A 13,128-nucleotide genomic window follows, 5' to 3' on the forward strand; every position below is an offset into this window, starting at 1 on the left:
TGATGGGATTGCTGCGTCTATTTGTTTTATAGAAGTGCTTATAAAAATCACAGGTCAGCATTTTACCATGGCTTTCGTTCCGCGATAGGGGACTTAGAGTTTTGGGAATAGTTAATCAGCTATCCGCCCAACCCTCTGGAGACTGCACGTTTAAAATTCCTGATCCAGCATGCGGCAGCACTAAAGGAGACTTAATGGGATGAAGGCTCCTAGGGAACAGAGAGTGGGAGCTGCAATGCTGCTCTTGCTCTCTCAACTCTGCAAAGCAAACCGAGAGCGTGCTGAGAATGGCAGAGCTCTCCCTTTATGATTCCTGCCACTGGAAATAATACAAAACTTTCCTCTACCAGAAAGATGGAGCAATTTGAGTTTGAAATTGGGGTTCTCATTTTATCTAGCGTCAGCCACTAGAGAGAAGCCAAGCCCTAAAGTTTTAGGCCAGACCCCAAGCTTTGTAATATTCAGGCTTAGCCACATATTGGGTTGCTTTTGCAGGTGTTGCCTTACATGCCCATCTGCAAATCTCCGGCCATATAGGCACAATCTCTGCTCCAGGGAGCAAGGACATTGAGGGGTGATCTTGGAGCTAACCCTCCAGCAGCCCCCGTGTGGTCTCACAACTAAGACTCCGAAGTCTGGGAGTGGGTGAATAATTTAACATCCGCACTTAGTCTTTATAGCTGATTTTAATGGGGGGTAATAGCAGTGCTAATAACAAAATCCATTGAAGACACCCTGTGCAAGTCCATAACATTAGCTTAATGGCAAAAGGTAATTGGCATGCAGTTGGAGCTGTCCTTTTGTATTAACCCTGTGGATTTCTAGGCAGACATCTCCCTTGAAGCGATGGCCTTGGCAGCACATGTGGAGTAAAATACAGATGTGTTTTACGCTAAGCAAACCGCAAATCTGGATTGAAACAGGGCGCACCGCTACCAGTTCACATTGCTGGCTTGTGTTTACAGTGGACAGATGAGACAAGAGACAGTGACAGTGCTGAAAGCACTGACAACAATTAGTGCGTGGTGTAAGCTTCGTGGGCTTCTGCAGCCCAGGTGCCGTGCACCCACCACTTTCACTGAACTGTCACTAATTGGGAACACCAGAATTTTTAAGATTGAACCCTGGGCACGTCTAGTCAGGCACTTTTAAACCAGATGCCAAAAACCCCTTAGTCTACCAGGGATTACTTAGCAGCTGCTGAGCAATGGATTGGAGGGCTGCCCCTTCCCAGCAGAGAGGAACCAGCAGCCCAGAAGTACCACAGATTTGCAGTCTCTTCATCAGGGCCAAAGAGCACAGGCTATGCACAGCTGCTCTAAAAGAACATCCCTGCCTAAGATGTCCCACTGCCCTTGGACAGGACAGTTTTCAGGGTTATGGGTTTGCCCAGGGGAAGGTTACACTGTACCTGCTACGTGGGTAGAGAGACAGAGCATCTCTAGAGCTGTGCATTCTTCCCATGGGATGGGGCTTTCACCCATCACCCTTCCTCCTTTCATGGTGTCCTTGCAACTCTCCGGCCTGCTGAGAAATTCCATGGCTTCTAGCACTGGAGCACTTCAGGGAATGAGTGTGGTTTTCCAGCTAGGTCGGTCCCAAAGGCTACAGCGTTGACTTTCCATCCAAAGTGATTGTTCCTTCCACGTCCCAGGGTTGTCCTCAGCCCCCCAGCCTGGCTTTGTGTTAACTCTGTCCCTCTCTGTTCCCATTTGCTCAGGTGCACGAGGAAGGAGCGGTGTGAGCGCTCCAGCGAGCCTCGGAGATTCGCCTCGGAGATGAAGCAGTGCGTCCGGCTTACCGTGCATCCCAACAACATCTCCGTCTCCCAGTACAACGTATTGGTGAGGAACGTTAATCCTTGCCCCCCTCAGGTTTAATCTGCCCATGCAGTCTGACAGCCCCAGGTATGTGCAACCTGGGTTCAGCATGAGTGGGAAACCCTGGCAGCTTGATGCAAGAAGTTCTTCAGAGTCCAGTAACTTTCCCTGCAACTTTCCTGGCCAGAGAAAGATTTGCCATGGGAGGACATTTTGGCCTTGGTTATCGCCTGTCTAGAAGCGCGAAAAGAGCCTTCCCTGTTTGCTGTGAGTAGCTGAGGGCAGATCTGAAGGGACTCTGCACCCTGCAAGTGTTGTGTGCACCCAGTGTAGTTGTTTACTTCCCTGGGAGAGGGATTTGTTTACGGCTAGGCATGGACTTTAGGCAAGGAACATTATCATGGTTAGAAATTACCTTCTAGAAGGAGAAGTGAGGGATACCATGAGTTATTTCAGTAAGCTCCAAGTTCCCATCAACTTGGGTGGAAGTGTCTCCTTTTTAAGCCACCAAGAACTCCACCCTGCTCCAGCTCCAGCACTAAGTACGCAGAGCAGAGAAGCATGGTGCTACCTAAGGCTGCCAAGGTTCATGCTATCTCTTGTGACCTTACTCAGCACAAGGTTTAACCTTTATGGCCTTGAGCTACTCAAGTCAGCAGCCAGCGAAGCCACACAGTGAATGCTGGCAGAGCAGTAGATGATTGTTTTCTGGGCTTGAGGCAAGAAATATCTGTTGAAGATCTAACCAGCCTGTGTTTTCTCTCCTGACTCATGACAGCAGTACCTTATGTGGTGAGATCCCAACATGCTCTGAGAAGAAGGCAGAGACCCGTTTCATTCAGGCCCCTAAGGCTCTGTCTTTTTGGCCATACTAGTTTGGGCTGGAATAAAGTTGATAACCCAGGCCCCAAAAGCTCCATCTCTGGATGAGTTTGTCACTAGCCCCACATCCTGAAAGGTCTAAATGGAATTGCTCAAGGTGCAGCTGCCAGACATCTTCCAGGTGACAGGTTTTGGAGTGCTAGGGTTTTTTCAGTGATAATGAAATCAACTTTTCAAAGCCTTCATGTCCAATCAATGCCGTTTTGTTTCAGCCTCTTAACTTTGCTGTGACTTTACTTTCCTAGGCTTCAAACAAAACTGATCTGAGACATCTTAAGTCCTTTGTTCTTCTGGGAGTTCAAGGTTTCTTCTTCTTATTCTCTCAGTAGTCATTGAATTCTTTCATGTTGGAATAAATCCTGGGGGACTAGCTGGCTCAGGGCAATTGAAAATGATAACAGAATAAAAGACCTTTACCTCTAGGTTACTCCCAGGGCAAGTCAACCCAGAGCTGCTGGGATCAGAAGGTGCCGTTGTCTGACTGTTGCCCAATAATCTGCATGAACATTTTCATGGGAGTCTCTGCCCAGACCCAGATAGACTGGTGACCCAGCTCATCCACAGTCACCACAGATGGCAAACCAGGGGCAGCACCAACGAATGAATGGCTGGTGATGTCCTTATTGAGTCTCACTTAGGTTCTAGCAAAGGGTCAGTGATACTGAGTTCTTGCCTACAGAAGCAGAGAAGGTATCTGTGTGGCCAGCCAATCTTTTAAAGTACGGACACTAACAGGGACTTGGAAAATTGTATCTGAGTCTGTTTCAGTCCAGGGTTGCTGCTCTGTGATCTCTGAGAAGAGAAACTTGCTGGGGGTAAGGATCCATTCTTTCCTCATTGCAGCAGCTCCAGAGCAGGCGTGTGGGATGTATGACTTCTTGTCTGTTCAGAGTGTGCACTGGCTCATGACATTTGTGGCCAAGCACTACTAGTCTATCCCTTGGTGTCATCTTCTGCATGGCACACCTTCATTCTGCATCACCCATGCTCAAAGAAAGATTTGTTAGGCAGAACAGTCTCCCCTTCTCCATTGCCAGCAGGGTATTAATGAGCGGGGAGAATGGATTTAGCCTGAGTGCTAAACCCACCCAACTAACCAAAGCTTTTTCCGACTCCCTATCTAAGACAAAAAAATCACCTTTCCCGTTGCCATTCCCGTTGCCCGAAAATGAACATAGTCTCACAATGGCTTTATGTCAGCCAAGGGTAAGGCCTGTCTGCTCAGCCTTTCTCCCTGATGGTGCCTAGTGTGAAGAAATAGCTCCAAGCCTTCTCTCAGTGAGAAAAACAGTGTGGGGGAGCAGTAAGCATTATGTTATGTTATCATCCTCTCCTACTTTGTCACCTAGACTGACCTCTTCTGTTTTTTGTGCTGGTAGAAACAACACTTCAGCGTGCATTTGTGTCTTCTTTCAGTGGCTGTCACCTGAGATGGGGCCTCAGCTAGCTCACGGAGGAGGCAAGTGTGGAGAGCATCTGCATTTTTGCCTGTGTCAAGTGGTTGGCTCTAGTGTTTGGTCACAAAACTGCTAAATTTATACTAACTACTAGGTTATCAGCAGGTGCTAGAAGTACCCTGGGATGCCTGCCTGTGTTCAGACATGATCTGGTGGGTTGAGCAGGACCCTCAGTGATGGAGAACCATGGTGCAGGACCTTAGCTGGTCTGGGAAGTTAGCAGCATGAGGGTCCTTCTCCAGAGAATGAACATGATGGAAACCAGCCATGAGATTCCTTTTTTCATGACCATGAGCACTGATATAGCAATGCCAAGGGGTGTTGTGAACTCTAAAAACATGGGCAATTCCTCCTTCGCAGCTTTTTTTATGTATGGAGCCCCAATATACCATGTCCCCAGGGCCAACTGCTTCTTTGGTGGGATGGGTAGGAGAGGTTTTCTGTGCCTTTAGAGACAGCGTTTTTTTGTGGTGGACTGAAGGCTGTAACTAGACTCTCCTTACACAGGAACTTGGTGACAGAGCGCTCCCCCATCTGCTGATGCTAGGAGAGCAGGCCGTAGAGAGTTAGACTGGAGCGCTACAGTTTCTCTGTAGTCTGCAGAGTGCCTCTTGTGAGTAGTAGTCACCTTCCTCAGAAACCGCGTGCCTTGGGGCCACCAAAGCCCTGGTCTTCACGGCTGGCTCCAAAGACTCCCTGCCTAACCTTACACTTGCATGACAGATAGTGAGCACTCCCTCCCCTCCACTGACCCAGCCAGCACTGGGATGCAGTGCAGTTGTCCCTGCATAGCCACGTACCACTTGTGTCGGCATCAGCATCTCATCCCCTTCCCCTCCGCACACACATCCCTCTCCTGAATCGCTGCTTTCTGTTGAAGGAGGATGCTCTCTCTAGCAAGAGGCTCTTTGTCCAACCTCTCCAGTGTAATTCTCTCCTGCTGACCCAGCTCTGTTGTTTGGCTTAGTATTCTCTCTTTTCTTTTTTTCTATCTCTTCTTCCCTACCTCCATCTTTGCTTGCAGCTGGTCTTGGAGACCTACAATGTCCCCGAGCTGTCAGCAGGAGTCAATTGCACCTTCGAGGACCTTTCGGAGATGGATGGCTTGGTGGTGGGCAGTCAGATCCAATGCATCTCACCAGCTGCCAAAGAGGTGCCCCAGATCATCACAGAGAACGGTGGGTATGCCACAGCTCCTCCGTCTGCACCACTTCTCCCTCCCTTCCTCACCTCACACCGCTGTGTCTCTCCTTCTGCTTTCTCCCAAAGCAGATTTGGCTAATGGGAGCCTGAGTACAGGGTGTGCAAAGCACAGGGAGTAGGTGGGACGCTGTGCCGGTGCTCGCTGGTGGAGCTGCACAGCAGCACATCACAGCATGAGTTGTCTGAATGTGCATGTGTTTATGTGCACACATGCGTGCAAGCATTGAGCTGCAATACCAGTACCTGCATTAAGGTGCTTATATGTGTGATACTATGTGTTTTCAGACTGCCACCGAGTGGCAGTTGCATATATCTAGCAAAGACAAGAGATGGATGTGGGATATTTGCTCACCTTTTGCCCAGGCTGGTGTTATACAACCCAGGGAATGAGGCTGTATGTGCTCTCAACACATCCCAACCCATGCAGCAGCCAGAAAGTCCTGCAGACCTGAACGATCCTGCTCCTCTCAGATTTAGATCTGTATGCTCAGTTCCTTATCCATGTCCCCGACCTTTACTGACTTCAATTGTTCCAGGTTTACTACTGGCTTCCCCTCCCAAAGTAGTCTATCAGAGAAAAATACCTTGTCTCCAAGGATGGTCCCCTCACCCACAACTTCCTACCCTTTTTTGTTTCCCTTTTCTAACAAGTTTTCTAGGTACTTTCAAGAGCACCTGTGGCTCTTTGCAGGGACTTAATATAAAAACCCTGCTGATCACCCCAAGAGACGCAGAGAGGATGCTGCCATTTTTGTCCTCGGCTTCTTGTGAACGTTTACTGTAAAGTTTGTCTCTGAGGATCCTCAGGCCACAGAAAATGAAGTGACACGAATTGTCACCATCATCTCTGCTCTCCCCAAGCTGCACACAGCTGTATGTGCTCTCCGTTGAGGTCCCAAAACAAGCCCCCAGATGGCTGTTACCATTTTCAGGTCCCACCGAGTTATCAGCTATGTTTGCCTACCAAGACAGATACCAGAAACTATTTCCTTGGTATGGACATCTGTCCCAGGCAAGGCTATAAACAACCAGCAAACAAAAATAACAGTGGAAGCTGGAGGCAGGACAAGAGAGAGAGATTTACGTGAAGCATGGCTGGACACCTGCGTCTTGTATCTTCAGCAGCTGGTGCTCTGCACCTCTGCAAAGACCAAGTCCTCCATGCATAGTGCCAGAAGTTGGATTTGAACCAAAGGATGTGCGGCTCTGTAGCACATCTGATCCCCGGAGCCATGCGATCCTCACATCCTGTTTTAAAATATATGCAAGACGCTGGCAAAGTTGTTAAATACGAAGCGGTTAACAGAGCTGTCAAAGCCGGCGGCAGCAGATGGGCAGCAGAGTCAAGCACTGGCAGCAAAATGTGTTTAGCGAAGTGTGTGATGTCTGTGTGCGTGTGTATGTGTGTGCCTGTAGGTGGGTGAGCGTGCACGCAGGCGCACGCAGCGACAAATTGTCAAGTTTGTTTTGGCCTGATTGATTAATGAATCTTTCAGGTGAGGAGGAAAATAATAGAGGTGAAATGGCCAGCCAGGTTGAAGACTTGAATTAAACATGGATCCCTTCCCCATCAAATTACTGCAATTACTGCACCCACTCATTACCCACAGCTGATGGGCTCTGAATAGGGCTTTTGGCATTGTGGGAAGAGGTAACAGTTGACTGCCCAGCATGGGAGCAGTGGGAAAGGGAATGAGGAGATGGTGTGTAGGAGCTGAGGTGCAGGCTTTGCTGTGGATGGGTCTGCTGTGGAAATGAATTAGTCCCTCTGAAAGTGCAATGGCTTGTGGATGTCCCTCACGATGAGCTGAGTTCTTTGTAGCCAAAGGCTTGGGTGAATGGACCTTGGGGTGAATGGGGTGAATGAACCTGGAGGAACTGTTTACGTGGGTATCATCTCCCTGTTCATCAGCATTTCCCAGGCTGCAGATAGGGAGCCCCTACCCTGCCCGCACTGTTATGGTATTTATCCTTCTTGCTCATTCCTCCATGCTGCTTTATCAAGGTACAACCTCTCTTTGGGGGCAGGATCTGGAGGTGGCCTTCTTCAGGCATGGTTGTCCTGGATATTGGGCCCTATTCAGAGATGTTAAATAATGAGGGTGAGGAGAAAGTAGATCTTGCTTTATCCCCTCAGGAAAGCAGGCATGTTTATCCTTCAGGCAGTGTATGCACAGACTACCAATGTTTGGGTCCAGCAGTCAAATCTTCCACAGGCCTTCTGGGGACATCAAATGAACCAGCAGCAAGAAAGAACTTTAAGAACAGGACTCCATTTTAATGACCTCCTAATTCCAGACATTTGCATCCTCTCTTTGAGCTTAGCTTTCCTACCTGATGACTTCAGTCACCATATTCTTGAAATTAGTGAAGTATGGTCTAGACCTGTCATCATTCAGCCCAGTCTCTGCTCCCAGGTACGATAATTTCCAGTGGTGAAGACATACTCCATCACGCCAGTACCATAAGAGGGGGGAGATGTACCTGTTGGTGAACCAGGCTGTAGGATTTATTTATTTATTTATTTATATTTATTTTTATTCTATTGAGGATAGACTAGCCAAGGTACTGTGGGACAGGTCCAGGTTCAGATTGGTGGCATGGCCAACAGGGCTTAACTACGCTAACAAAGTAGTCACACACTGATGTGTCTATTTTTTCCCCAGGAGACCATCACATTGTGCAGCTTCAGCTCAAGTCCAAGGAAACGGGTATGACCTTTGCCAGCACCAGCTTCGTCTTCTACAACTGCAGCGTCCACAACTCGTATGTTCATTTCGTTTGATACCTGCTTTTCAACCCAGCCCTGGATCTGCCGCAGAACCCACGGCTGGCTGGGGCACATGTCCCTCAGAAAGCTGGTTAGGTGTGGAGGTGACCAGGGGGCAGGATGTGACCAGTGACACAGGGTCACTTGGGTGATGGTCAGCATGGTGTGGTCTCTCCTGGGAAGACTAAGAGTAGTATAGTGACCATTTGTTCTGCTGATGAGCGTCCTTTGCAGGAACGCATTGCCTTGGGGAGTGGTACATCTTCATGTGCCTCTTATAGAGAGGAGCATCACATCAGTGGGAGTTTGCCAGGGAAGGGAGTCAAAAGCGAGTCATGACCTCAGCAAATGGCCCCCTCATCTTCCTGTTAAGCAATTGGTTTTGAATGGATGGATCCTGCCCACACATACGCACCTCCAACCCTCAGCCATGCTGTCAGTCCCACCAGTAGGAGCCTGCCCCAGGTGGTTAGCATGGTCTTGGGCCCTCAGATCTGGAAAGGCAGGAGTTGCTCATTCCTGCATGACGTGAACTGAGCTGGGAACACCCAGCTGATTCCCTCAAGACCATCTTTTCTGTCCTGCAAGCTCCTTTCCCGCCCTGCACCCCATTCTTCTGGGGTTTAGCTGGCACCCAGGGCTGCTCAGGAGCTGCCCCACCGGAGCAAGTCTGCAGCTCTCCTGCAGAGAGAGGCTCTTCCAGCAGGTTGATCCACCCCTGAACAAGGCTGAACGGCTCTGTCCCCACCACTGAGCCATCAGAAGTGCCAAAAGCAGATAATTACTGTGGCTCAGCAATTCACAAGGAAAGGAAAATCCTATTTCCATGTTCCTGCTGCTTTGACAAACAGTGTCAGAAAGCAAGTGTTGGGAGGGAGAGCAGGAGAGATGGTGGTGTTAAATATTTATGGCATGTTTTGGTTTCTACTTGACAAACTACAATACACTATCCATTTTTAATTTGATGTATCAGAGAAAGCACTTGTTACCAATTTGAAGAACAGCTCGCTGTACCAGAGCTGAAAGTGTATTGGAGTTGAGGGAGATTTCACAGAGACAGGGGAGAGGGTATGCGTCTGCCTGTTGGACTCAGCCAAGCTCGACTGGAGGCAATTTTTTCACTCCTGCCCATTAAAAACCTGGTGACACATAAGGGCCAGGAAAATTTCCCCCTTCAGGTCCCCTCCAGGTACTTCAGAGCCTGCAGCTGCACAAAGATCTCCAACAGTCCGAGCAACCAGGAGTCACTACCGTCCACTGCCTGTTTGGTGCAGAGAGCTTGTTATGGCTCAGTTTGGTTGCCAGTGAGCAGACATCGTATTAAATTAAAAAAATAAAAGTGTGATGTAGGTATAAGTCAGTGCTGTTACACAGCCAGGATAGGTGTTTGCAGCTCTTACTCTACAGGGTCTATATGGCAAAACCTTGTAAGATGGAGGGAATGGCTCTTTCCTAGACCCTGGGTAGGCGACTTTCTAAATGTGCCCTCTGCTTCCTGCGCAGCTACTACAATAGCCTTTCCTTCTCTGCTGACACAAAGAAAAGAAGAATAGAGTTCAGAGTTTGCAGGAGTGACATCACCCTGGGCAGATCTCACACTAATAAGCACGTGGGACACCAGGGGAGAAAACTCCCTACTTTACCCTTGGCTTTCTGACCTTGGTGCATCCCAGTTTGTGTTTGGCCTCTGTATCACGTGTGAGAGTGGGAGGATAAGCCAGTTGGGACTGCTGGTGCACGGGGACTGCCCTCCATGGGCACCACTCCACCTGCCAGCCCCTCCCTTGGCCACCTTCCCACGATGTGTTCGCAGATCCCAGGGCACTGGTGCAGTTCAGCATGGAGGCAGCAAGGCTGTAGCAGTTTCCAACCATCCCCTGATCTTGTATTTTCTGTTACACTCAGGATTTTGTTATGAGCAAAAAAAGGAACACCTCTTATGTATGAAGCCGAGAACTTGTTGATAGTCTGATTAAAAGTTGTAACAGGTCAACCATAATACAACAATAATTATTATTACTCTAGTTACAATGATATGAATGCAATCTAAATTATCTAATTAATATGAGACACTTGTGAACACAGAGACAACCAGCTCAGGCCATGGCAAGTCCAGCATCATCCTGAGACCTGATGGTCTTGGGTCAGTGCAAAGCTATGGCCTTCTGCTTGTGATGGAAAAAGCAATGTTTGCCGGGCTATATTTCCCTCTGAGAAACACTATCAGCCTCAAGCTCTCTCCTGTTGGCTGATGGGACCTGGCTGGCCAAGTGACTACTCTTTCTCTCCATCTCCAGGTGTCTGTCATGCGTGGAGAGCCCTTACCGGTGTCACTGGTGCAAGTACCGCCACGTCTGCACTCATGATCCCAGCTCCTGCTCCTTCCAGGAGGGACGAGTCAAGCTGCCCGAGGTAGGAAGGGGCACGGGGCGTATGCTGTGTAGGTGGGCTTCTCAGGGCTGATATTGCCTTTTGGCCTGGGTCAGACCAACAGTCCAAGAAGCCTTCTCCACCTCCACCTATCCCTCTTCTGCTCACCATCCAGGAGACCCTCATTTTTCCCTCTGCAGATAACTCCTCTCTGCTCTGCCAGACCTCCAGCAACCTGCCCTCTCCCTCCCACATACTACAAGGAGTGCATTATCTTGGAAAGCCACTGCAAGCTCCCACTTCCAAGGGACTGGGCGGGATAGGAAACACTGGGCATGCATTTCCTCCAGGACAAAAGGAGGTTGCCTTTAAGCAGATACCCTAGGCTGCTGAGATCTGGGGATAATTTAGGGCTATGTCCACAGTGTCAGTGGATTTCAGACGTGCTTCGAGCACCTCTGTGGCTTCATGGGTTTGGTGCCTAATGGCCAGTGCATCAAACTGCCTCCAGACGAGGCTGGGGAATGCCTCATTGCCGGTTGCTGAGCTGAACTGGACCTTGGGGTTTAATACAGAGCTGGCTGCTGTGCTGCAAATGCTGTCTGGCTCGTATTGTAACTAACGAGCACTTGCAGACAAGTGGAGCTCAGGAGAACACAAATAGGAAGCCACTTAATTACTTCCTGGTCAGGAACGGTCTGAAAGCATCCTGGCCTGTCTGGTAAATGACCTGAGTTGGCTCCTTTTTTGCCTGGACCAAGGGGCCAGTACCCATTAAGAGATCTGATATCTGCTGAACCACCTGGCACAGAGGCGGCTGCTGGAGCCTGGGGCAACGTGCGTAGCATTCGGAGGATGAAATCCCCACCGCTCCCTGGGCTGCCTGCTGGGTCTGCTGTCTCTAACGTGTTCCCCCACCCACCCCCAGCCCATGCCCCAGGCAAGCCAGTTTACTGGCTCAAATGACACACCTGTAGTGTCTTCGCACTCCTGTGGCATCCCCGTTCCCTCCCACCCCTTCCTTATGTGCTGGTTGAGGTGTCCTGGAGCAGACATCCTGAACTGCTGTGGCATTGGGACAGGCTATAAATATTCATGAGCAGGGAGGTTGCCAGTTCATCATCTACCAGGATTCAGAATTTGCTGCAAACCTGCTGGAAAACTTGCCGAGGAGCTGGAGGGCTTGACTCAGTGGTGAAGCGGTGCAGGAAGGCAGCCCGGGGTTCAGCCCTTCTGGTAGGCTATCCCAAGCAGACAGGCCCTATTCCCTCGCATGGAGCCTTGGCAGAGTTTGGCCACAGGTCTCTGTGCCTTCCTCTTCAGGGACTGGAGGGACCTCAACCTCTTGCTCAGGTGGCATTCCCTGGGACACTTTGTCTCAGCCTTCTGCTGTACAGTGCCACCGCCATTTATCTCCTCTCGTAGATTCCTCTGGTGTGTCTCCTGTGCCAAACACAGGACTCACCTTCCCAGTTCTCACATCTTCTCTCCTCTAGCCCCCCGCCCAAAGTGAAGGGCCTACAAATCATAGTGTATCTCCTCCTCCCTCAATCCCGATCACATCCCTGGTATTTCTGACACTTGCTCCCATCAGAAAGGAGATCATGAGAAGCTCTGTGTCATCCCAGTTCCTTAGGGAGGGGACTGGCGATGGTGCAGCCCCTGGTCTTTACTTTACCTCTGCCAAGGTCTTGATCTGCAGAACTGGGGAGGAGGAGGTGGACTCATTGTCCTCTCCACATCTGCCCATTTTAGCACACCTTTTCCATCACTGCTTTATCACCTCTCATTGAGTTTCTTTCTGAAAGGTATCATCTTCAGGCTAGGAAACAACTCAAGTCTGGGGGGCTTTGTCTGTCAGTAGAGATTTTTCTTTCTCCCTTCTATCCCCTTTAACAGAGGATTTCCTGCTGAGCTTCAAATACTCCCCCTCTGATCCTGCAAAGCTGCTCTGTGTGATTTGCATGGCAGCAGGGAGAGGCACAAACCTGACCTTAGAAGACAACTATTGATCCACAAGGCAATGACAGTGTCATGCAACACATGTATGTTAAATTGGTCATTGCTAATGAGGGCGACAGCCCTCTTGGCTTCTGCAGCAAAACCGTCTCTGGGCACAAACCTCTTTCCCACAGGAGACAACATTTGGCAGTCAGCTGCTCAGCTCAGGAGCTGGTTTTGCTGTCTGCTGCGCAGAAGAAACACTTCTCAGCACTGAGGCAACTGGACAATATCTGCAAGGATAATGGCCTTGTAAAACCCAAAACTTTCAGAGATAGCTTTCTTCCTGACAATGTGAGAAATGCCCTGTAGCTTCAGGGTCCTTCTCATTGCAGTCTGTGTGTTTGTGGCCCTCAAGGACACTAGGGCTGGGGAATGGCATCACAAGCGCATTCTGACAAGCACAGATTTACATTCGCTCTGTGGCCAGAAAGGTTTTGTCAAATGACACTTTGAACAAATGTCGGGTGTATCTCCCACATTTCTCTTGAGAAGCCATCGTCTCACTGACTTATCTCCCTCACTGAAATTTCTACTGTTTTTTACTTTCATCTTTAATTCTTTCCTTTTCTGTCCTGTACTCATGCCTATTCATTGAGTGGTTCTTTGAACAATAGAAACCATT

At 49.3% G+C, this 13,128-nt stretch overlaps 1 protein-coding gene across 1 annotated transcript in view; it reads left to right on the forward strand.

The window, feature by feature from the left end:
* The window catches only part of PLXNA4 (plexin A4), a 425,661-nt gene that overhangs the window by 309,140 nt on the left and 103,393 nt on the right, over positions 1-13,128 (forward strand). The window contains exons 5-8 of the mRNA XM_059815912.1: positions 1,721-1,844; positions 5,184-5,337; positions 8,029-8,128; positions 10,430-10,544. Coding sequence (XP_059671895.1) covers positions 1,721-1,844; positions 5,184-5,337; positions 8,029-8,128; positions 10,430-10,544 — 493 coding nt within the window. The remainder of the gene's footprint in view (positions 1-1,720; positions 1,845-5,183; positions 5,338-8,028; positions 8,129-10,429; positions 10,545-13,128) is intronic.

This window comes from Gavia stellata, chromosome 4 (genome assembly GCF_030936135.1).
Source record: "Gavia stellata isolate bGavSte3 chromosome 4, bGavSte3.hap2, whole genome shotgun sequence".
Lineage (NCBI taxonomy): Eukaryota > Metazoa > Chordata > Aves > Gaviiformes > Gaviidae > Gavia > Gavia stellata.